The sequence below is a fragment of the Podarcis melisellensis genome, assembly GCF_964234715.1.
Source record: "Podarcis melisellensis genome assembly, chromosome: 1".
NCBI lineage: Eukaryota > Metazoa > Chordata > Lepidosauria > Squamata > Lacertidae > Podarcis > Podarcis melisellensis.
In genome coordinates, this window is record NC_138528.1 from 34,688,416 (window position 1) to 34,714,699 (window position 26,284).

Consider the following 26,284-nt stretch of genomic DNA (forward strand, 5'->3'; position numbering starts at 1 on the left):
TGGGTTTGGCAAAAATCTCTTAAAACATAGCCATTATTTTAAAGCTTCTGCTATCCCAAGTTGAAACAAGCTGGCAGATACAGGAAGATTTTAGGAGAATGGAAAGTATTGGGGTGAGGGATTAAAACAACAACAACTATTTAGATCCATCTTACTACTTGATAAACAAATTGTATGTATTGTTCTACCAGGTTTAACATTCCAGTTTTCACCACAGGTTTTTTTTTTATAAAATTAATATTTGGTAGGCACCTTCATTGTACTGTTTTTGATGTCTGCAAAAAACCTTTTTTGTTTAAGCAAGCTGGGTGGCGCTGTGGGTTAAACCACAGAGCCTAGGACTTGCCGTTCAGAAGGTCGGCGGTTCAAATCCCCGTGACGGGGTAAGCTCCCATTGCTCGGTCCCAGCTCCTGCCAACCTAGCAGTTCGAAAGCACATCAAAGTGCAGGTAGATAAATAGGTACTGCTCCAGCGGGAAGGTAAACGGCATTTCCATGTGCTACTCTGGTTCGCCACAAGCAGGTTTGTCATGCTGGACACATGACCCAGAAGCTGTATGCCAGCTCCCTCAGCCAATAAAGTGAGATGAGCGCCGCAACCCCAGAGTCGGCCATGACTGGACCTAATGGTCAGGGATCCCTTACCTTTACCTACTCAGACATGTAATTTCATTATGTACATCTGCTTTAAAACTGTTGATTTTATCTATTTTAAAATTTGTGTCATTTTGATTTAAAATTTTGACTCTAACAGCATGTTCTTATGGATACTTTTTATTGTTTTATGTGGTTTTTCTGATTAAACAGTCTATAAAACTTGTTAAATAAAAAATAAAAATGAATTTATGTTCCTATCACCACATGACAGGACAATATAGACAAATGGCTTGCCTAGTGACTAGAGTTACTACTTAACAAACAGTCATCTTTAAACCCCATGGCATTGCACAGTAAGCAATCTCACATTGGCATAACTGCTATAATAAGTAGTTTCAAAATTTGAAATGCTTGAATTTTCTTGATTCAGAGTAAAGTGAATTTTATTTCAAATATTTGTGCATGATTGCAAGTGACCATAAACGCCTTGGCTTGCTTTGAAGATGTTGTTGGAGAGCTGGACTCATCAGGCATGTTATCAAGACCCCCTGATTCTGGGAGTCAACTGGAAATAAGAGAATGGAGATCACTAAACAGTTTCTACTTTTCCATGAGAGGGCTAGAGAAAGGAGCCTCCAGTCAAAGAGTTTATTAGGGAGACCCTGATATATTGTATGTTCCCTGGAGCAGCTGCCCAGGAGCCTTAGCACTGTAGCCTTAACCTTCAGAATGTCATAGGAACTTTTTTGGGGGTGGGAGTTGCATGCACTTCACGCTCATATATTGTGATGTGTGCTGATTCTTGTTGCTAGTGCTAAAAGATAAAACTTTTAGTGGTAAATTTTTTTTAATGATAAAACTTTATAGCATGTAGTTTATTATTGCTGCATCCTGTTTTATTAGTTTACTGCTTACTTTTGATCTGTTTATATGGTTAGACTATAGGACAATTAGGTCTAAAAATGAATGTGCAGGGATGCTTTTGCAGTTGGGTGGTCAGCCAGCTGTGAATCATTTAAAGACTCTCAGGGACACTTCACATGTTAGTGAAGAACATGGGTAGGCAAACTAAGGCCCGGGGGCTGGATCCAGCCCAATCGCCTTCTAAATCTGGCCCGTGGACAGGCTTGGAATCATTGTGGTTTTACATAAGTAGAATGTGTCCTTTTATTTAAAATGCATCTCTGGGTTATTTGTGGGACATAGGAATTTGTTCACCCCCCCAAAAAAAAATAGTCCGGCCCCCCCACAAGGTCTGAGCGACAGTGGACCGGCCCCCTGCTGAAAAAGTTTGCTGACCCCTGGTGAAGAAGGAAGTCTGGGAAACCATAGACAAATAGGCAAGAGTGACAGTCATGCATGCACCTATATTTTCCTGCTGCTTTTTTGTACTTGTTAAGTTTTAAAAACTGTTTTTAATATTGTATTTTACAATATTGTAACCCACCCTGGGAATTCAGAGTGAAGAGTGGGCAATAAACAACAACAATAACAACAACAAAAATGAGCCTGCTTTAAGTCTAAGATGTGCATTTCATCCACATTATGTGTCTGACAACAAGGGTTAAAGCCTTGTCAGTGCTGGCATTCCTATTGTGGAATGATTTCCAGTAAGTAAGGGAGGCACCAATTCTTTTATAAGTCAGGAGGCCAGTGAAAACCAAATTGGTCACTGAGTAGCTCTTAGAGTTTCATAAGTTTATAACTGTGGAGATAAGTGGCCCTTCGCTGACCCTGGTCCCAATCTGTGAAGATCAGAACTACCGTCCTTCCTCCCTATTCACCAAATCCTGCAAAAGCCCAAAGAGTCAACCTAGCAAAGCAACATTCAGATGGCAAGATAAATTAATATTATGTGACAAGTTATGAGTCCCCCCTTTAAAGCGATTCATATCACAGTGTACTGAAAAATTAGATTTCTATGATTCATGCGTTTGTGTGTTCATGTGTTTGTCTGAAAAAAGTGGTTATGTGAATATGCCACAGATGAAGCTAAATTCCACCTCAGTCACCTTCTTTGAAGTCAAGGAACATTGGGGGATTTGATCGGTCATACTCAGAGTACACCCAATGAAATTAGCAGACTTAATTGATGTCAGTAGTTCTACTATGAGTATGACTAATGTTGGGTATCATCCACAGTTATAATCAAGATGCAGATTGGCTACTGTAACTGTCCACTGGCATATTGACTATGGTATAGGAGGTATAGGAAGCATCGTCTGTGCTGCAACAGTTAACGGGGCAACTCGACTCATATCACAAAGGGACATCTCAGAGTGCTTGCTTGCTAGATCTGACAGCTCAAAAAGAGGACATGACTGTATCAAAATATTAGAGCAAAGGTGTTGCCATAGCACAAAGAATAGGAACACAAAGCTGCTTGCTCCCTCCCCCATTTCCCTCTTATGTATGCTAAACTTATGCAACAGTAATTCATGACTTTAGTTCCTAAAATCACACAATGAGTCTTCATTAAGCTGGATGTTGTATACGGAATTCAGCAATGAATACAATGAGACAGTTATAAGGAGTTAAGACGTAAGGCTGGAATTATTCCAATCCTTGTAAATGCTTATGTACAGAAAGATTTATCCGTAAAATTAAGTTCTACGATTGAAAAAAGCAGCGTCTCCATACAAATGTGCCGGAAGTCTTTACAGTGCCCCCAAAATTCTTTGTTGTTGTTGCTGCAACACAGACTAACATGGCTACAAATGGAAAGAAATGTGTGCATGGCGCACATGCTTAATACATACACTTGCTTAATATTTTAGTTTACTCTAAAAAAGCAGCCCTAGTATCAACGCTGTGGTGTTGTTGTTGTTGTGTGTGTTTTATTACCTTAAAGTATTGCAGTTGTTTCTCAGCATTCATTGTTCCTTCGCTTTCTTGCCTCAGACAGGAATTGAAGATAAAAAGCTCTGTATCTCTCAGCCACCCTTTCAGCTCTTTGATCCTGACCTCCAGCTGCCTTACCAGGCTTCCGCTTTCAGGCGAAAGCAGGTCACGTGCACCTAGCCCACTGTGTCCTACCATTGTGTCTTGCATCTTCTCTCCCAGGGTTTTCTAATGCAACAGAGAAAGAAACCGTAGATTAATCTTATGTTCCACACCTGATACCTGACCATCTATATCATTAACTCTATACAACCAATATTACAATTGCTTTTGTATGTTATTTACAGTGCAATCCTACGCATGTCTACTCAAAAGTAAGCCCTTTGGAGATTAGTGGTGTTTACAAGAAAACATCTTAATATATGACAAAAGACTTCATTTGGATTTGTCCGACGGATTGTAAGATTCTTTGGCTTGGATCAGCATAGAATTCCTGCTTTCTCCTTCCTACTGCAGATCCCTTTCACCCCTGAACAGCCACTCCCAAGGGCTGGAAGACCTTCCAAAGTGGTGTGGGATGTGCTGTAGGTGGCTGCAGCACTAGGGAACAACAGGTGAAAATTGGAAAACCACACAAGTGCTGTCCCTGCAAAAGCATTTTGTATCTAAGACTGCAATCTTAACCCCCCTGGGACTAAGACTATTGAATTCAATAGGATTTATTTCTGAGTAGACATGGTTGGATTTGGGCTGTTTAAGCCGATAATTTCTTAGCAGCACATATAAACAAGACGTTGCAAATTGTTTAGTGACGATGACTTCACTTGGCATTAATCTGAGTTTGATGTAATTGGTGGGGACATGAGCAGGTGGGAGAAGGAATTTTTAGGAGAGGAGTCCTTTCCTTCTGTAGGGCACTTTGGAACTGAGAAGTTGCCATTGGGTTAATATTATATGTAGCTGCAATATAATGTGTAGCTTAGTTCTGCACATATAGAGTCATTGGAGTCTTCGGTAGTTACTGGCAATTTTGGATCGAGTTGAAATGCTATTATGGTCATACCTTGGTTGTTGAATGCCCTGGAACTTGGACGTTTCGGCTCCCAAATGCCGCAAGCCTAGAATTGATTGTTCTGGTTTACAAATATTCTTTCAGAACCTGAACGTCCGATGGGGCTTCCACAGCTTCTGATTGGCTACAGAAGCTTCCTGCAGCCAATCAGAAGTCGTGATTTGGTTTCCGAATGTTTTGGAAGTCGAACAGACTTCCAGAACGGATTCCATTTGACTTCCAAGGTACAACTGTATTCTCATATGGATGTAGGTTTGTTGCCAACGCAGCCCTAAGCAACTCTTTCATTAATGCCATGATTCTCACTTGAACAGCTGGGCCTTCCTCCTCTCCTCTTCCTCCTCCTGCACACAAGTTGCGCCCTCCTCAAATCTGCTCCTAAAGGTTGGGGGAGGAAGGGGATGTCCTGTCGCACAAGTGGAAATCCTTGTGCTAATGGAATGATTACTTAGCCCCACATTAGATACAAGTCATAGTATTTTGCAGGTATCTCCTCATACTATCCACAGATCCCCTGGTTTATGAGGATGTTGAAATGGAGGACATGGGAGCGTAGCAAAGTAGAGTGCAGCTGGCACTCACCTTGTGCCAAAGCTGGCTAACTGTGGCCTGGATCATTTTAAAACAGCTGTGTCAAGACAATGATGTTACAAAAGAAAAATTTCATCTTTGCTGTCATTGCATATGCAAAGCAGAGTCTGGCACAGTTTTTGTGTGTGTGTTGTGAGTAAGTGAAGTCTGGTGCAGATTTTATGCACCTGATTGACTATTTTTTTCTTTGCTTACTGTAATAAATTTGTTATTTATTTTGCAGATAAAACTGCTTGCCTTTAGCTCGACTTGGAGCTGGCTTAGATAATAGCTGGAATATGAGGTAAAGGGTCAGTTTTCCTTTGTTTTGTTTTGCCTACAGAGGGAAGAGGTTATGACTGTTACGTGTTGGGGCTGTGCGAGCAATTACTTTGGAACAGGACCTACGTCTGCCAAGGAGGCAGATTCTTATCTGGCTGCATTAATCAATACATCTCTAAAGGATGGCAGGGTTAGGATTAGCTCTGTTCAAGTCAGTGGGATGGCTGTGGACTAAGTGTGTTGATAATTTACAGCCTTAAAATAAGCTTTGAAACACACACTGAATTAAATCAACAGATACTCATCTATTCTAAAGCATTGTGTAAACAGTGTGTTGGGTAGATCATAACAGAGGAAAACAACATATTCTTGGCAACACCCTTCTATTTTGATGGTTCAAATATTGATAATTTGAAGGCTCTCAGTGGAATCCAGCTTTAGCTATTGTTTTTATGCTGTAACAAAAGTAGCAGCAGGAGGTGAAATCAATGCCCTTGGAGGGTAGGGTCACAAAAAAGAATTTATTGCCACTTTTTTGTTCTGGAACAGTTTGCAATCATAAATTCTTCATAAACAGAATACTTCAGAGAATGGTCCGTCTTCATAAATATACGACAGAGGACATCAATTTCATTTAATTCACAATTTGTGTCAGCACAGCAGATGCCAATGCCTGCCTTGATAGGGTTGTTTAATATGCAATTGAGACAGAGTAATATTCAGCACAGGGGACAAAATTTCACAGATTAAACTGTACGCACCACTGACATTTCATTCTAATGTATTTCCATTCCACACTGTTCACCTTAGATGAAAGTAATATTAAAAACCATATCTCTCTATTTTACCATTGTTAGAAGTTAAAATCCTTGTCTTAAATTTTTTTCCATGCCAATTAAAATGTAATCATGCCAATTAAAACACTATGCCTAGTGTTGTTAGTTTCTGCAGAGTTTTGTAAATTAAATTAAAGAAAACTCAATCAGAAACTTCTTATTATACATGAAATTTCATTTAAGAGGAAAAAAACAACTTTTGGCTAAATGCAGAAATTAATTTGAGAAAGGGATATAGAATTGCATCTTGATCTTAACATGCAAAAAAAGAAAGGGTCTTTGAAATCCATTTTAAATGTCAGGGTAATGTTTTATTTATGTTTTAAAAATCTGATTAGTGGATGATGGGGGAAAGTTGATTAGTTGGTCATCCAGCTGATCATCTACGATACAACAGTATGCAGAAGTTTAGCATTGTGCTTGAAGTTAGGTTGATCAAACACTCAACAAGATACCAAAAGAGATGATTCCATATGCCTAGGGGGATTTGAGCCTGAGGGCGCTTCCATACTTTCACTTGGCCCGTATTTTTAATGGCTTATGCACCAATTAATTCCCCCATGTCTGAGAGCTTTTTACACTGGTCTCTGGCTTTGCCATAGGTTTCTTGCGGAAATCCGATCTGGCTAGAGGCACAGAAAATCTGAAGAGAAATTTAGCCCTCTTGATAAACCTATTTTGGAAGGGCTCGTGAACAGCTTTCTTCAAAGTTTTCACGGGTCTGCGGGCGGGGGGGGGTCTCCTCGCTTCTCCTTTCTCTCCACCCCACCCCCTCCCTGTCAGTTTTTCATCACGGACTGTTGAACCGCACATTTCTGGTTGATATTGCCTTGGCTTGGACATGGGTTTTCCTCTCATTCCCCAAATAACCCTGCTGTGGGGGGGGGGGGGAGAGAAAGCTCACACCTAGATTCTGATTGTATGACATCTCTGCATAATCACAAAACCTGTCCTCTAAAAAGTAAAAGGACCTGGCATCTGCAGGGAATGAAGAGGGAAGGGAGAAGGAAGGACTAAGCTCAGAGCACCTTTAGCAACCACTCCTAACAACAGGAAGAGATGAGGAGGCAACAAGTTCTGGAGGCCTAGAGCAGGGGGAGGCAACCTAAGGCCCATGGGCCACAAGTGGCCCACAGGGGTCGTTTAACTGGCCCATGAGCCGCCCCCAAACCAAGCTGCCCACTTGGCGAGTCCCCGCGCGCTGCATTAAACTGGTGCGGCGTGGCGCGGGGACTAGCTCCTGCGGCACCGAAAATTGAGTCTGCACATGCGCAGACACCGGAAATCACAGGCGCGTGTGCTAACATGCACATGCAATCTGGCCCATGGAAGGATCTCCTCTGGAGTGAACTGGCCCAGGTGAGGTAAACCTTGCCGACCCGAGGCCTAGAGCATCCTTAGCAACCCCTCTTAGCTATACAATAGCTGCTTTGAGAGTCCTGGGAAGCACAGAGGGCAGAGCAAGGCAGACACTCTCAGAAAAATCAGACAAAGCACAACCCAAGAGTGGGCAAAGAGACATGGGTTTTCTGAAGAGGGCTCCAAGTTAAAAAATAGAAAATGTTAATTTTTCAGTTTTATTGTTATGCATTTTTTCTTTTCTTTTCTTTTTCTTTTCTCTCTCTCTTTATTTCATTTATATAACATACATCTATTCCAGATTTTTTTGACAATTTGATTATGTATACTGTAATAATGATCTTAGGTCTAGAAATATCTAATGTAAGATTTGTTTGTTTTTTGTTTGGCTTTTGTATATAATGTTTGTTTAATAAAATGTGTTTTAAAAATAGAAAATGCACAAGGCATGGGCCCACTGAACACAGGCAGAATTAGGGGAACACAGCTAGTTTGATCGCACGGCCATGGAACCTTGGGGTTGCCCCAAGTATGATGTAGAATGGAAGGCAAAGCGTGATTGGTTGCTGAATTTTGCCGTTGCACTGGGTGCCACTGAAATTTGAGACTCCAAGGTCTGCCACTGCACTAAGCAACAAAATTCAACATTTTGCTGGCAAGTGTGGATGAACTCAGTCTTTCAGGAACCAGCCACCTCCCATGTCACATGGCAAACCACTTTTGACATGGAAGGGGCTTCTGTGCACACTGTTCCTTTTGAGGGTATATGTGCGGAAACTGAATGTCCTCTTCTGTGCATGTATTACTCTCCAAATCAATGCATTCTTCTAAAAATCACATAATTAGACTAAGGAAGGGATGGGGAACCTATGGCCCTTTGGTTGTTGTTGCACTATGACTACAACTCATTCCTGATCATTGACCATGTTGGCTCAGTTGATGGGAGCTCATTCATCAACAGCTGGAGGGACACATGTTGCAATCTTTTTATAGTGTGCTAATCTATTACCTCTATTAAAAATACTCCTTATGCCTGAATTATTATTATTAATTATTTATGCAGGATTCATTATTGCTTATTGTTTAAAATATCACATTCTTATTATTATTTCACTGGATTATTATTTAAGCAATTTTGGCACCTTTGATTATGAATGAAAAAAATTAAGAAAACAAATGGATAGTCGAAATAATCTAATGCACAACAATGCTTCTTGCATCATGCATTATTGGTGTCTGGGTAAGAGAATAACTATACTGCATCTTTTCCCAGATTCTTGTATCTCATGTTTGGCTGAGACTGAACTCATCATAGCATGAAATGAATTATGGGAAACTTATTTTGTTGCTTTTGTCAAATACGAGCTGAATACAGCAGAATGAAACTTACCCAGACTGCATTCTTACTCAGATCCAGGACTTCAGATTTGTACTAAATTTGCATATTTGTTTTTCAGCCATCAGTGTGACCTGAAATATGTAGTGACATCCCCACTTTTCATCTTAAGGGTATAGTAAATAGTTAAAGAGTAGATGTCTCTAACATGTACCTTCAGAATAAATTCTATTAACATTCACTCAAGCATGACAGTCAGTGTATATCAGATATACTGTATTAGAGTTGACTTGGTGCATACCCATAATACATGGCATATTTTACTTACATTTTTTTCTGCATTAAAGAACTAAAATTATTAAAGTCAGACACGAGACAAGCAGGGAATAAAAAAATCAACAGACAAGGGAAATACTATGTGTGTATTTTTTTTTTTTGTAATAGCATGAGTGGCTTGTTTGAAATGTATGTAGTGAATTGAATGAAAGAGATATTTGTGCTTCAAATTAGAAACCAGGCAGACAGCATACTTCAAGACACAAAAAGTACACACAACCCACGAACAGTAATAAAAATGCAAATACCCCAAGCAGTTCCCATTTTTCATTAATTGAATCCACTTTTTCAAGGAGATCGCTGGGTAGTAAAACACCACTTCTCTTCAAAGCTTCAACTTTACTCAGCAATTCCATCTTTTTGGGGTGTCTGATTGACATTTCTACACTGTACCTCTAAAATGAGAATTAAAAAAAGTTGAGTTAGCTATTGAGAAAGAAAAAAGAGTCAATTAGCATGTAATCTGAAAAAGCAAGATGCTTAAATACGGTGGCAATCTCTTCTGTTAATATTGTATATTGATATGGCTCCTAAGTGATTTTTAACACTAGGCTAACAAAATATCAGTCATTGTCATAGACATGGGCTGGTGCTTCAACAGTGTCCTTGGATGCATCAGTTTAGCTTCTCCCTTTCAAATCATGCCAGGGAGAAAATGGCAACTGTTCACTTGCACCAAAGAAAGAAAATGAGTGCAGGGAGGGGCACCTTTGGGACAGGACCTGAATGCTCTCCAGTCCCTTGAAATCCCAGTATTTGGGGGAAAGCAGATTTTGCCGTGCCCCTAATAAGCTTTCCATTTGCAATCTGTTTCCTTGGCTGGAATTCAAAGAGAGACTTTAGCGTGGTATTTCCCAAACTTGCAGCCCTCTAGATATTGTGGACTACAAATTCCATCAACCCTGTGGCTGTGCTGGCTTGGTCTGATGGAAGTCATTGTTGAAAACAGTGCTTTTTTTCCTAGAAAAATAGGTGCTGGTACTCACTGTGAAGTTGTTATAGTAAGTGCCACACTTTTTAAAAACAACAAAAGAGGTTCCGGTACTGCGTAGTAATAATAATAATAATAATAATAATAATAATAATAATAATAAATAAATAAATTTTATTTATACCCCACCCTCCCCAGCCAAGACTCAGGGCTCAGGGCGGCTAACACCCAATATAAAACAAATTGATTGAAATACAACTTAAAAACAAGATTAAAATACAACATTCAAACATTAAAATACAGCCTCATTTCAATGTAAACTCAAATAAAAAACTTTGGGGGGGGATGAAAATGTCAAATCTTCACCAAGGCTAACTTTCCAGACTGGTCCTACATGGGCCAGAAAAAAGCCAGGGAAGTCCCCAAATAAGAGTTCCCTCACAGGAGGAGAAAGGAAAAAAGAAGAGAGGGAGGGAATCAAATTGATTCCAAGCTGAAGGCCAGGTGGAACAACTCTGTCTTACAGGCCCTGCAGAAAGAAATCAGATCCTTCAGGGCCCTGGTCTCATGAGGCAGAGCATTCCACCAGGCCGGAGCCAGTGTTGAAAAGGCCCTGGCTCTGGTTGAGGCTAATCTGACTTCCTTAGGGCCTCTGGCCTCTAGGGTGTTGCTATTTATGGATCTTAAGGTCCTCTGTGAGGCATACCGGGAGAGGCGGTCCCGTAGGTACGAGGGTCCTAGGCCGTGAAGGGCTTTAAAGGCCAAAACCAACACCTTAAATCTGACCCTGTACTCCACTGGGAGCCAGTGCAGCTGGAAAAGCACTGGGTGAATATGCTCCCATGGCAGAGACCCCGTGAGGAGCCTCGCTGCAGCATTCTGCACCCGCGTATCCTTTGAAAATCTCTTGAAAAAAGTACTGGTTGAAAATGTCAAGAGGGCACCAGATTGTGGAAAGCATTTTGGCCCATAGAACTCATTTCATATAAGAATCTCCCTTTGGAAGTGCTTTGAGATTTAACAAATGGTTTGCTAAGTGATACTGTGGATAGGGAGGGCTCAGTTGCTGTCTGAGAAAATCAAACCAAAGTTGGTTACAGCATGGTACTGATCATGCCAATCCCAATAAGGGACAGTGGCATATTCCTGCACTGCATTGGGTTGGACTAGATGATCCTCAGGGTCCCTTCCAACTCTACAAGTTTATGAAGAACTAGCTGTGCACTTATTTCAATCTTAGCTTTTGTCTGAGAGAATCCAATAAGAGTCTTATGTGTTATGTACTGAAGTTCTCACCCTGGGCCAGCAGGGGATACTGTAGATAGTTTTCGCTCAGGTCCACATATGCAAATAAGGGATTGAAAGTGACGTTCAGTGATTGGATAGTTACAGAAAATGGTTACTGTTGCGTTCTAGTTGAGCTTTATATAAGCAGGCTGGCTCAACCCTTCATCTGCATATAATGGCTCTTGGTTCTATTTCTTGGTCACACTAGAATGTGAGAAAGAGGGAGAATCCAGGAACTGGTTGGTTGGTTGGTTAACACAGTATTATTCAATATTGAGTCCTCAGATTTGTTGGACTAAACCTCCTATCATTGCAGATCCCTGATAGGGATGGTGTATGTTGGAGTCCGGCAATATTTAGGAGCACAAGGCTGAAAAAGGCACATTTTGCTCTGCCTTTCCTACAGGGCTAGCAATAAAAGGAAATGCAAAATAGATAGAGAGAAAAACCAAATGCAGAAAATATCCTATATGCAATTGTTTGAAACAAAATAAAACATAAAACATCATCATTAAAAACCACCAGCAGAAAACATTCACAGTAAAACCAACTGCGAAACAAAACAATATAATGAAAGGTAATTAAGCGTCAAAGGCTTTCCTAAGAAAGGAATTGTTTGCCATTTGGCTGAAAGCCAGGAAAGAGGGGACAAGATTAGCTTCTCTCAGGAGGGAGTTCCACCATCTAAGCAGGGGTTCCAAGATGGCATTCCCCAGATGGACAAATAGGAGAAATGGACAGAACCAAAGGCGGGTCAGGGGCTGCTGCTTGCTGTGAGAGACGGGAGAGAAAAAACACAGCCCTCCTTCTGTGGCTCCCAGTGGCAACATGGGGAGAGCAGGAAGGCTTGCAAAGCCCATCTCGACCTTCTCATTTGCAGTCCACCTGATGGGGCCAAGGAAAGAAAGCTGATTTGGGGTGATCTGTGAGGGACGAGGTGGGTTTGGCATGATCTCTGAGGAGAGGTGATCTCAGACTCATAATACATTGACCACTACAACAAGAAATGGGTGAAGAAAGAGGCTTGCATACTGCAAGGGACTTCTGGGCAGTGCAAGAAAGAGCCATAACTCAGTAGTGGAGAAACACATTGCACCCACTCCATGTCTCTGGGAAGGCCTGAGCTTTCCAGGTCTCGGAGAAGAACAGGTTGCACCCCCTATTAAGTATAGAACTTAATATTTTCACAATAGTACTGAGTAGAAGCTATTATTTATATGATGGAAAGGAAACATATTTACTCAGGGTCAGGGACACTGTTGGGCTTGAAGGGACTGGGCAGGGTCAGCCCGACAGATTTTTGCTGCCTCAAATGGCATCCACCCCACCCCCAAATTGAGGTGCATAGTATCACAAGACTTGGTAAATTATTCTGGCAGCTGAAGCAGAAAATGCCTCTTCCTAGCAGTAAAAATTTAATGCTGGATGTGGTGCAACACTAAGGAAAAATTTCTCCCCACTCCTACCATGCAACCCCAATCTATCCTGGGTTTTCCCCAACGCTCTGCAGTAGATTTGGGGTGATGGCACAGGGGTCACACGGGGCAGGGGGAATCCTGCCATGCCAGCACTAATCCTTGCACTAGTGCAACTATTTGGTTGCAAACACTTCACAAGAAGAATAAAAACATAACAATTTGCTGCTCTTTTCTGACACCCCAAATTAGCTGCCTGGGGTGACCAACTTGCTTTGCCTTGGGATATGGCTAATCCTAGGGCTGGCATGTTTTATGGTGTGTGTGTGTGTGTGTGTTTTCCGCTTTTGCCAACAGTCCTGTTAATCACAGCCAGTTTAGTTTGTCTCATAGAACTCCTGCGTCCGCTCTCTCTCCCCCCTTTTCCTCACACTTCTTCCTGTTCTATATTTAAAATGGGCTTCAAGAAACAGTGCCAATATGTATTTGAATACTAGTATGAAGCACAATTATCCCAAAAGCATTTAGAAGGCCTACATAAATCACACGTAGCTATTAGCAAATTGCATGCTAAACATTATGCTTCCTTCCCTTGAAACTCATTGAAGTAAGCTACTACTGTTGCTGTTGCAAGGGAGGGTGGGCGGTGTTGAAAAAGGCTAACTCTAACAAAGTCAGACTACAATAAAGAATGTTTAAAACATGGGCGCTTTTGCCAGATCCATGAACAGTACTCTGACAAAACAAAACAAAACAAAACAAAAAACTACAATTGGGGAGTACTTAACAGAAAACAAGAAAGGTGTGAAATCACTGTTTCAGCTAATGGATCCCCGGCATTTGCATGAATATGTTTGCATATTGTTAGTTTCATATTTTAATCTTTCATTTGCACTGCACATGAACACCATTTATATTTTGCCAACTTCAAATATTAGTCATTTGTGGATCACAGAGCAAAATGTTTTAAATGAGGTGATTTAACGCATTACTCATTATTAATGAACACTGATCAGGTGTTGGTGTATCCAAAATAAGCATGAATATGCATAGCAAGCAAGCAAGGGATTGTCTAGATTTATACCAGGAAGTTGTCTTTCTGATATGTGAAAAGAAACCAGGAGATGTCGTTTCTCATAACGTGCGTTAACAAGAGGCAATCAGGTTTGGAATTATGGGACTGGATCACACAGCAGATAACCGTTTCCCTTGGCTAAAATTGCCAACAAGTACGCTTGTTGGCTCTATATGATTGCCTTTTCAGCTGGAAAGGGTGACTAGAGGAGATTACAATCTGCTTTATGTAATCTGATTTCTATTTAAAGATGATATAGCTGAAAAGGATTTACATAATTATTTCTGTAAGTATGCATAATATCATGGGAATCCAAGTCCATTTCAGTGAGGCACTGAAACCCAGTTTGTGGGGTTTTTTTTGAAAGTGGATTCATAGACTAAGGGAGTCCCCTAGCTGCCTGACACTGTTGTGGACTTGGCTAGTTAATATTTTTCACCTGCGATAGGCTGGGTTCAGCTGCTGTTGACTAAAAAAAAGCATTTTTGGCGTCGCTCGTTGAGTTGGAGAAGATCAATAACAGAACAAAACGGCTAGCATATGCTTCCTAACAATAATGTTCTAGTTATCCTAAAGACTTAATACGTATATCATTTAATTTTTCTGCTAAACAAACTGGTTCTGCTATGCAGCGTAGCAGCAAGTCTCGGTGACAGATGCTATGAAAGATGATTACATTAAAAAATAAATAAGTTAAGCTTTCTGTATGCTTTCAGCCTTCCTCACTATGTAACCTACTGTATAGACAGCATGATGAAAGATGGTGATTGATAGAAAATGTATTATACAGTGGCAGGAAGGAAAAGCTGGAGAGAAAAAAATCCATTTGATTGCAAGACATACCGGTTACGAAAAGAACAGCAAGTATTTTGTTTCAAGGTGCAGAAATTAAAAGCAAAGTTATTTGTGACAATGTGGAGAAAGAGGTTACTGCACTGCTGAGCTGAGGTTCTGATAGCACTATGTGGCCTTGCTAATGTCTGTTGCCTTTCCCAGCCACCTTCACACTCAGGAAAAATTAGCTACCCAGCCTCTATCAGTGCTGCACAACCCTAGTCTAGTAGGACTTCTTTATGCTGTGGTGGGAAGATAATTTAATCTTCATATTCATTCCAGCCTCGGTATTAAGTAAGCAAAGGCTGCTCCATTGTGACAGGCTGTGAATGTTATGATATAGATTGCTGTTCAATAGCTTTTAAAAAAAAAAGATTAAGAATTTTAAAAGTCACAGGATTTCCCCTTTCTTTTCTTCCCTCTCACTCCAGCCAACAATGGCTGCAATAAAAAAAAGATTAATATTTAATTTTCTACTGCACCTGCCTGAGAGGGGATTTTAATGCCTTAAATGTTTTTTACATTGCAGTTAACTGGATGTATCTATGCACAAAGATACTTGTTATTGATTTGTGTGGAAAGAAAAAGGCAGCAACAGTATTTGAGTTCAGGAATTTCGACTTCCCCCTTCCCTTACCTCTGCCTCCTCTTCTCCCTCCCCCTCCCAATACTTTACTTTAATTAAAGAACAGTACCTCATTCATATTGGTTAACTCCACAAAAAGTTTTTTTTTTTTAAAAAAAAGAAACTCTGTGTGTCAGAATATAATTAAGAAATTTGTAAAAGATTATCTATAAAAACTTATACGGCCTGCTTCCTGAAGTTTTCTGGTTCTGCTTTTTAAAAGTGTGTGTGTGTGTGTAAAATCACACCCCAAAATTCTGTCCAAATAGAGACCGGAACAATGCCTTGAAACAGCATTAATTGTCACCATGGAAACCAGAAGAATAAGCCATTTTGAAACTGGCCTAGAAGGCGCTCATTGAGCAACGAAAGCTTTTTCCCCCTGCCTCCCTCAGTGTTAAGGAACGAGATGCCTAGTCACTGAGAGGTCAAAGAAAGAAATCATCGCGTAAGGTTTGGAGGTGCCAGCTTCCTGGCAAATGGTATTAATTATAATAATAATAATTAATAATAAACATGATCAACTCTAAGCCTTCCATAAAGATACGAAGACTTCGTGGCATAGGCTTCCCGAAAGAGAAATGTCGCAAAAATGCTCAGGGCCAGGATACATATTCCCTCCCTGGAGTGAAACGTTAGGGCAATATTATGCACCCCTTGCTCCTAAATCTCCCTGGGAATGCTGTTGTAATAAAACTTCAGAAGAGGAAAGGGGGGTGGGGAGAGGAAGGCTGCGCGATGGAATTCAAAATAATGCTCTAAAAGCACACACAGAGATTAAGACATCCATTGTAAGACTTTTGTATGGTGCTTCTGTTGGTTATAGTGAAAAGAGACGAGACATACTGAACACACAGGGATAGAAGAATTAAGCCAATGACCATTTCTCCATTACTGGAAGCAGGTTATATATTATTTGGATGGTCCCTCCTCTTTTTATGCATTTACCCAACGCATTTAGGAATTAAGTGAGATGCTTTAGGTTTTGCTCAGTCCTTTATACTTCGAAAGTTTTTAAAGAGTTTCTCCTGCAGGAAAGCAAGTGCCACACATAAACACACACACACATATTATTTGCAAAAACAACCCCCCCCCAAAAAAAAAAACCACCCTCATCTCTACTGGCAATAAAAATGTCTATTTGTGGATGCCATGTGGATACACTCTCTAATGATATTCATAAATGTACATTGCATTAGAGCATACACATGCACGATATTGTGTCTGTCATCTGTCTACATCTACACTCATACTGTGCTTTCTGGCTAGTGTTTGTACGCTTCATGCCTAGGCTTCATGGTGGCCCCTTAGGAAGCCCATGCCTAATGCCATTCATTGATGAACAAAGACTCCCTTTATTCCAAAGTCCAGGGTCCAAAGCTCAGCTGTATACATGCAGAGAGTGAAGGAATCTGCTAGAGGCCAGACTACCCTTCACAACGGCTCTTAGACATTCACCTTTTTCGCAATACCAAAGCGAGACATTTACAAACAGTCCGGAGGCTTGGTTATATTTCATACACAGTCAATACAAGCGGAGTGTCTGGATGGTGTTCAGCTCCTTGGATTAGTGTTTCGTCTAGACAAATAGCAGCCATTAGTTCTTGCAAACTTCTTGCCTTCTCTTACTATCAATTTATGGCAAATAATTGCACAGGGAAATTATAAAGACTCCTACAGTTGTCCTTGTAAATTAATAATAAGTTTCCTTGATTGGGATAAATTTGCTGCTGAGCCCTGAGAAAAAAAAATTATAATAAAAAAGTGCAATGTCATTTAAAATTGCCAGAACTCACACAGCAAATTACATCTGAGGCTAAGAATTCGTTTTCCTCTTCCAGTTTATTCCATTCACATGATCTAAAAATCACATTACTTTGGCCATGTATTGTTAATTGGACATAGATTGCATTATTTTTAATATAAATCAAACTACAAATATTAAAATGAATTGCAAATCCCCTAATAGAAGATCATAAAACAATCTTTTTTTAAAGTATCTCTCATTAATAATTTAATTCCAATTATATCACTCTGAAAACTCAAGGAAGAGACCAGTAACTTATTCCTATTTAGGTTCTCTTTTGAGAACAAATAATAATAAGGGCCAAAACAAAACAAAAAGAAAAACCCACAGCCTTATGTAAATAACCAAAGCTCAGTGATCCTGCTATTTATTGCAAAAATAAATAAATAAATAAGTAAATAAATAAATAAATAAATAAAATTATTTTGTTTCAAGACCAATCCTTCCTGTTTTTCATCTTAGCCCCCCCTCCCGCCCCCGGTTATGTCACCAATATAATTCTAGGGAAGAAAAGCTCTTCTGATAACTTGATGGACTCATTTTTATCTATAATAAAATATAAGATTTATATCAATCGCTCTGCTTTTTTGAAAGAAGGTGATCCAACCATTTAAATTTTTACTGTAACTGTAATATCTTTTGTGCCCTTTAATGAGTTTATATTAAATATTTAATACTGTTTAGGGCATATCCAGTACCACCAAAAACAGTTATATTCCCAGCAGTCCCACTGTTTCAGGCAGAAGGCTTGATTGATCCTCCTAGCCTGAATTGAGTAGAATGAAAAGAAGCAGTTGGAAAATAGCTGCAATCATTTAATGCAGATGACCTCTGACAGGCTCACAGCTCTTCTATCTGAACAGAAATTTGCATGGGGTCTCTGTGCAGAGGAACAATGTAACCTAAATGGTAGACAATCTTTATTCTAATGAAGTGGGTGTCAAGGTCAATGTAAAACTGCAATGATAAATGGTGCACCACTAGGCAAGAGAAGTTGCATAGGCATTGTACTGCTTTCACGTTAATTGAAGGCTGAAAATGCATGGAGCGAAGGCACAGGACTCTTCTCACCGTAATGTGTTAATGCAAAAAAATGTTTTCTTCAGAACTCTGGAGCACTGATATGAATCTTATTGCAACAACAGCAGCAGCAGCAGCACAAATAACAGTGGATTTTAGCCAACAGCGGTGGGGGTGGGGTGGGGGGAGAAGGGACAGGAGTTTTATTAGGATTCTTTATTTCTAGACTAACAACTTCAACAATCCACTCAGAGTGCCAAAAGAATAACAAGTCTCCAGACACCTAATGTAATTCCCATGATCCTTTTGCTATTTAGGAGATCTGTCTTTAATTAGTTCCAAACAAGCAGCCTTTTAGACAACTCTTCATTAGATACCATTCCTCCTGAAATAACTGTACCAAAAAAACCTCCCAGTTGTACTCCAGTATTATTATTTTCCCCTAGCTTCGAAGTTTCCTTGTTAGTATACAGTTAACATCTCCAGGTGCCTTTTGTTCTGAATAAGAATTAGACCAGTAAAACTGGGTTTTGTTATGCAAAGGGTGGTATGCCTGGAGTGGGAACTAAAGTACAATCTGTTCTTGCGGCTTTGTCAAAATGGCAGCGCAGCTATAATTATGGCACTTCATCAGTCAATCAAGTAATTTGTAGAAGGCAGTACATTTTGGCCCATAAAGGATGAGAAAGACAGTAAGCCGCTTTTTAAAAACCCTTAACCGCTTGAGCCTGTTAAGAGTATATTATTGTTAGCTAATATGCTCATTAGATGCCAAAAAAATCAGCTTCTTTTATTCGTACAGGAAATTAAGTTGTACAACTAGATTTACAATATCCTAAAGTTTATGCACTATTTCCAAATGCATGTCACACAACTGTTAAACTATTTAAACTGTAAAACTATTTAAAAATTTGATCACCACCCCCATTCCAGTAGTCAACATTTCATTCACGAAATGCTTTCCAAATTTTCAAGCTGTTTGTTCATGTGTCAGCTTGAAATACATACATGCAAAGCAATACTATGGAGGCATACGCATTTCTTAACACAGAGATACATTTCGACCCCATTAATCTTTAAAGTAGCCCAAATGAGGTCAATAAAAATTGCCTCTGCAAACCACCGTGACACAAGCCGGCCATAAACTTTTGAGTATTTACCTGTCTTTATTAACGTAGGCTCTGTTCTTTTCCTACAGGTGTTAATAATGCCATTAATCACTCAATTAATTAGGTTCCAAATATTTATACTTTTAACACACATTCTTAGGGTGGCCACTGGGGTCATGCCCTGCTGTCATGGATATTTAGCAATTTTGAGTGTTCAAATCAGTTCACAACTACCACCTTAGAAATTATTACAACATCCCTGCAAGACATGTATCAATTATTATCATCATAGTGTGGAAAGTGGTGGTTAAACTGGGACTGGGTGGGAGATTGCAGCATATCTCAGCAAGGCACTTTGAAAGAGAGACCTCTGAATTCACATTATTACCCCAGCTTTTTTTCCCCCTTTAAGAATTGGGGAAGTATAACAGAGCCAGAAACACCCCCTCCCTATTCCCCCCAATCTAGAACGTATTTACACATGAGTAAGCCACATTTGTTCCCCTGGCACTTGCCTCTGAGTAAATGCAATTTAATTCCAGCCATACTGTTCAGTTCCTCAAATTTAGCAAGTTCGATATGGAACAGTGATTTGCATACAGAAATCTATTTCCATGATACTGCAATCAAGAGAATATACTTCTGTATATTTAAAAAAAGTATATTGTATAGAAAAACGTTACTGATGAAACTGTTTAAAAAACTGTACAGCTTCATCTGTGTGTGATTTGTCAGGTCTGAAGCTTTGACGTGCCCAAGGGGCAGACCCCAGCGGGGAGTAGGCTGCAGAGCTAAATAGCTGTGAAAGAAGTCTTAATGTAGGATGGAATTCAAACTAACCTTGACATGACCTCAGGAAAAATATGCAAAAAGTAAAATGAATGCACTCTGCAAGATACATCCTAATTTTGTGGCCAGGCTGGTTAGTTTCACAAACATAACTGAGACTTTAAAAGCAAAATAAGATATGAGGCAAGAAAGGGGACAGGAATTCAGAGTAAAAACTTAAGCAGGCATGATGCATTACTGTGGAGGCATGTGAGCAATTTGGAAGCAATCCAAATAAAAACCAACACTGAGCAATATTGTTGTCAGCCTGTCTATTCAGGAAAATTGTTTTTTTTAGGTTGAATATAAATGACACAAAGCCAAGATTACATCATTGTGGCTTTTAGCTGAACAAGCCCCACAGACCTACTGGCTGATGGTAGTTATACAGCAACAAGGTTTTTAAATGCTTTCAACCAGCTTTATCACTATAAATACAGCATTTTAAGCAAATTCACTTGTACAAATCTACACTCCCGCTTTATTCCGGAGGCTGCCCACTTGAAGCAAATAAACCAACTTTATTTACAGTATAAATGGATATAGAGTCTTGGTTTAGTTTTGATATCTGTGTTTGTTCATTGTAAGAGGAAGAGGAAATCTATCCCAGCAGAACAGTCATAAATTGTCTAATTGCCTAGATGCGTGGGAATTTTAATTGATCACTAATTTATGTCGAGATCCGGCTTCATGATCTTCAGGAAGACCGTTGTGGCAAACTGTCTGTTGCGCTAATAACTAATAAGGACATATTGCCAAAACACCATTATGATCAGTGGGCTGCTTTGGGTCCTTGAGCAAGTCTATAGATGCTCTGGTGCACAAGATGGCTTTCATTGTACCCAGCACTGCAAGCACCGCTTCTTGGCAGTGACATATGCATGTGCAGGTAAACAAAGAATGTGCCTCCATGTTGATGTGAATCATTGCCAGGAAGTAGCACCTGTAACCATGGATATGCTAGTTCAAAGGTTACTTCCTCTACGCAGCTCCCCCCTACAGTGCTACTTGCATGGAGCAATTTCAATCATCTGAACAAGCCCAAAGACATGAGACAGTTTAATAATACTTTCATCAGAGGAGACGGACTCATACTTTACCTGCAATGGCACAAACCACAGGTTGTGCTATCACAAGTGGCACAGGCTTGGAGCGTATTCTCATGAGTTTAAAAGGTTTTTATTGCTTTGTAATGCGAATGTAAAACCCATACTGGCCAAACTGTTCCTTCGCATTACAAATCTGTTTTCTTCTTTGCATTACCAATGGTCACACATTCACATAAATGGGGTGAGTGGGGCAAGGAAGGACAGGAAAGGCACAGAGGCAATTTAAAGCTCACATATGAAAACGTTCTCAGAGATTGATCCATTAGATTCCACAAATCTCTGCATTTTGTATTAATTCTCTGCAAATATTACTACCAAAGAATATCACCTCTATTTTCCACCCATTACACAGGCAGATTTTGCATGTTTCAAACACATACACAATATTCCTTATACCTTATTCAAATTGCCTGCATACATTTGCATGGTTTATGCAAATGTATGTATTTCTTAACCTAGCTGCTGTACGAGAGAAAATATATTTAAATAAGAAATAAAATAAATAATATGTGCATAGGGGCATCCTGACCCAAACTGAGCAATAAGCATTTAGGCCTACCCCAAAGAAGCTATTATGTCACATGCAGAGACCACTTGGGAATCATTGCTAACTGTGGAAGTCACTTTATCCACAATTCACCTGAGTGGCTTGTAGGTTTTTCAAACAACCTATTCCAATGGAATGCTATGGAATGAGATATTTCTGCTACACTAGCATCTATGTAAAATATTACAATTTTAAGGCTCTCGTGGTTGTTGTTTTTTTTTTAAAAAAAAACCTTGAACTTTTTCTTACCACCAAGATGTTTGCAACTAGGCATCCAGATGTTTGGCTTTCAGTAACATTCATATTTGCAGAAACATAAAACTTTTGAAAAAGAAAATACATGCAATATGGATTATATTAGTGGTTTTTTACCACTGAATTGATATGTTTTCCCAAAGAAGAAAATGTTAAAGTGAGACACAATATGCTGCAGATCTCAACATTTTAAAATAATCACAGTGTTTAGTACCAAAAATCTGGTTTCCTGACTTGCTGGAACAGACCCAAAGAGCTTCAACAGCAGCACTAGGTACAAGAGTCCTAACACTTTGGGGCGAAAACATATTATTTCCCCCTGGTGCTGACATAGATTCTTATCCATGCATTGATGGTGTGATTGATTACACAGGCAATCATCACATGCCTGTTCACATGTGGGGTGGGATTGGTTGTGCAACCTGCTACAACACAAATGCAGTAGGGCAAAATATAAATATTGCCTTCCATCCACCTGTAGAACATTACCAGGCTTTCTCATGACTGTATTTTTCTACCTATGCCATTAAGAAAATAAAAGCTAGACTTTTCCAATAGTCAATATTGTATGAAAACCACCATCCATCCCACTCACCCTAAAATGAAGATGTTCATAATCTGGGGATTAAAAAGCAAGCTCATTAATGTTCTTGCAACAGGTATAATAGGAATGACAACATGAAAAGACAGCCTGTAAAGCAGATCAGTTTCGTACTTTGTCTCCCCAAGACAAAAGCATTTCTCTCCATCAGATAGAGAGGTGGGTTAAGACTGTATGCATACATGCTGAAGTTGTAAGGAACTGACTCCCCAGGGATGAGTCTTGGTGCCATAAGATAGACCATAGGATAGGAAACAATGGGTATATATTCAATTGCTGCATCCCTTTGTGCAGCAGACTTCCTGATGTGCAAATGGGACACAACCCTTCCTCTCCTCTTCTTTGCAGCCACCCACATGCCCCGAAAATCTGCTCTGGACGGCTAGCCTGTCAGAGAAATTTCAGAAATTATAGGATAAAAACCGACATGTACTGAGAGGGCTGAGCAAGTGAAGGCTGGAGTGTGAATGCTGTGTTGGCAAGAGAACCACAAGAGAAGGACAAAGTAGCCCATAAGCAGGAGAAACCGTTGGAGGAGGAAGGAGGTGAGGATGAAGGATAAAGGCTGTTGCTATGTCAGAAGGCCATTGCTATGCCACATGACTTAGCCAGACAGAATAGCTGTTGTTTAGGAATGCTTAAAGTATAAATATTATTTTGTTTTTTTACCCAGTACAGCACTTCCTCGCTGCAAGTGGCCTGTTTTGCTGACCTCTGGAATCTGGATTTTATCCATCCAGACTGAACCAACAGATTATTGGGTAAGTTAAAGGTAAAGGAGACCCCTGACCATTAGGTCCAGTCGTGGCCGACTCTGGAGTTGCAGCGCTCATCTCGCTTCATTGGCCGAGGGAGCCGGCGTACAGCTTCCGGGTCATGTGGCCAGCATGACTAAGCCGCTTCTGGCGAACCAGAGCAGCGCACGGAAATGCCGTTTACCTTCCTGCCAGAGCGGTACCTATTTATCTACTTGCACTTGGAGGTGCTTTCGGACTGCTAGGTTGGCAGGAGCAGGGACCGAGCAACGGGAGCTCACACCGTCGCGGGGATTCGAACTGCTGACCTTCTGATCGGCATGTCCTAGGCTCTGTGGTGTAACCCACAGCGCCACCCACGTCCCGACTGAACACACAGATTATTATTATCCAGACTGAACCCACAGATTATTGGGTATTGAACCCCAATATGACACCAACAGGGAGAACCTTTGGAGCATATGGTGTTTGTGTGGGTGTTTGCAGGAGGGAGGGGAAGAAATGGACTCTGCTGGTGAGACACTGAACGTTGCCCATTAAAATTTACAACGTCCAATAAGAACTGCCAGGTCTGGAATCTGCATGCCAGTTTGGACTCATGATGTGGACTCAGTTCATGTGGACACAATCTGAATTTGCAGCAGATACTCATAATTAGGGCTTAAGGCTGTAACCAATGCACAGGAGCTCATCTTGAGGAGTTTCAAGGTAAGAAGATGACAAGCTGATGGCATGCAATGGCAGGAAAGATTCAGGACAGGACAGATTAAGCATGAAGGCTTCCCAAATGCCAAGCAGAACGAAGTACTTTATAGGCCAAAATGGAAGAAAGGAAGGAAGGAAGAGTTGGAAGAGTACTTCAAACTGGAAGAATAGAATTGTAGAGTCGGAAGGTAAGGATGCCAAAATTAAATATCTGTTGTATAAGCAGACCCAGATGAGTTCAGCAAGCAGAGGGAGAAATAGTGGTATAGCTAACTCCCCTCAGATTCCAGCAGCTGTACTGCAAACAAGCAACAGCAGTGATTTTAGTTCAATTAGGACTCTCACCCATGGTACATGACATGAGGCAGTTCTGCAGTATTTCAGTACAAAGAATATGCCTAGACTTGCATATGTCATGCCATTTTAAGATGACAGGTAAACTAGAAATCAGTATGATTTGTGTCTTAATGCTATACTAATGCCATCTGAATATCTTAGTGGAGGCACACCTGTTTCTTTGTTTTAAGTATGCGGTGTGTTTGGGCCAAACGAGCAGTGACATAAAACATGTGATTGCATTAAATGTATCTAGTTTATTTCTTCTAAATAAAAGCAGGGGCGGAGAGGCCAGGATTGGGAATGTGGTACTTGGGGAATGGAGGTGTAATCTGTCCCCCTCGCTGCAGTCTTGATAAATATCCCTCACTCAAAGATGTGATTAGCCCTGGGAGGGAAGCTTCCATTAGCCTCTCCTCCCTCCCATGATGGCTGTTATAATAAAAATAACAGGCATGTTAAATGCACCTTTAAAGTCTCAACTACCTGGGCCCTTTGTGGTTATGCTTCTGACAGGTATAAGAAGTAAGAGAAAACAGATTCATCTATGGAGGCAACTAGGAGAATCTGAACACCCATCAGTTGCTCATGTAATATGGATAAAGTTCACAAAACAAACACAGCACATGAGCCAACCAAAGTTAAGCGTATTAAAGTCCCTATCCCCATTTATTCCAAATGATACAAATTTAAGGACATGATTAACATTCTAATGGAAAACAATGGGACTTCATAGCATTTGATTCTAACGGCACAGTGCCCCAATGGAGGGGGGGAAAGGCTGAGAATTATGCTTTTTACTCCAATTTGACAGTTATGAGTCTTTCAATAAGGTTTCAGTCTTAATACTTTCCAGGGAATAAGCCCTATAGAAAACAGCGGGACTTACTTCTGAGTGAGGATTGTACTCCATTCGTACAGAAAAGCAAAATAGCATCACTCTTCAATCATTTCCCATCCCCTAATTGAACAGTCCCTTAAAATATCCAGATATTTTTGTAGTACTGCAAATATTGGGACACCCCTGAGATTGCTGATGCCTCCCCCTTGTGCTTGGATTTTGGCTATATAAGGATCAGAACACAGACAGTTACTTGAAACAAAATCGTAATCCCAATCCTATGCGTTTATTGTATACCATGAATACATTGGTTCAGTGGGGCACACACCCCAGTAAAGCTGAACTATTTTAGATTTTTCAGTAAGGGTTATAGTATAAAGTATTAATATGGCATACATTTAAAAAATGAGAGCAAGATATAAATATTTCAGGAGAATCTACAGTACTTTATACATTAATAGGCCACACTGGTAATACACTGACCCTATTAAATGCAATTTTTCAGGCCAATGGTGATTGGCATTAGATACTGACATTTGAAGAATTGCCATTATATTGATTTTGCTCTTTGCATTTTAAATAATCGGCTGGACAAAGTAACACTGGCAGAAGTTAGCTGTCATTTGGTAAAGCAATTAAGTACTTAAGGGGGAAAAAAGCCAGAATATTGAAACCATTCAGTAATCTTTAAGGACATTACAACTGTAATCAGTTTTGCAGCCCTTAACTTAACAGGCAGATAAATTCCATCAGTAGGAACACAGAGACTGGCTCAAAAGGGACTATAGAGCCTGGAGTGAACATTGCAAATTCCATGATGTTACGCCCACAAAGAAATTCCAGCAGGCAGCAGATGTTTTAATAAATATTGTTGCATTATGGAAGTTTTAAGATTATACAATACACAATACAAGTATGAGAGGCCACCTGGTGGTCAAAGGAATCAATTAAACTTGAAAGAGAGATGAACAAAAT

At 40.1% G+C, this 26,284-nt stretch overlaps 1 protein-coding gene across 3 annotated transcripts in view; it reads right to left on the reverse strand.

Moving 5' to 3' along the window:
* Window positions 1-26,284, reverse strand: part of AKAP6 (A-kinase anchoring protein 6) — a 243,498-nt gene that overhangs the window by 31,340 nt on the left and 185,874 nt on the right. For all 3 annotated transcript variants that reach the window (XM_081888749.1, XM_081888748.1, XM_081888747.1), the window contains exons 10-11: window positions 9,478-9,624; window positions 3,442-3,666 (exon numbers count right to left, since the gene is read on the reverse strand). In XM_081888749.1, the coding sequence (XP_081744875.1) occupies window positions 3,442-3,666; window positions 9,478-9,624 (372 nt within the window). The remainder of the gene's footprint in view (window positions 1-3,441; window positions 3,667-9,477; window positions 9,625-26,284) is intronic.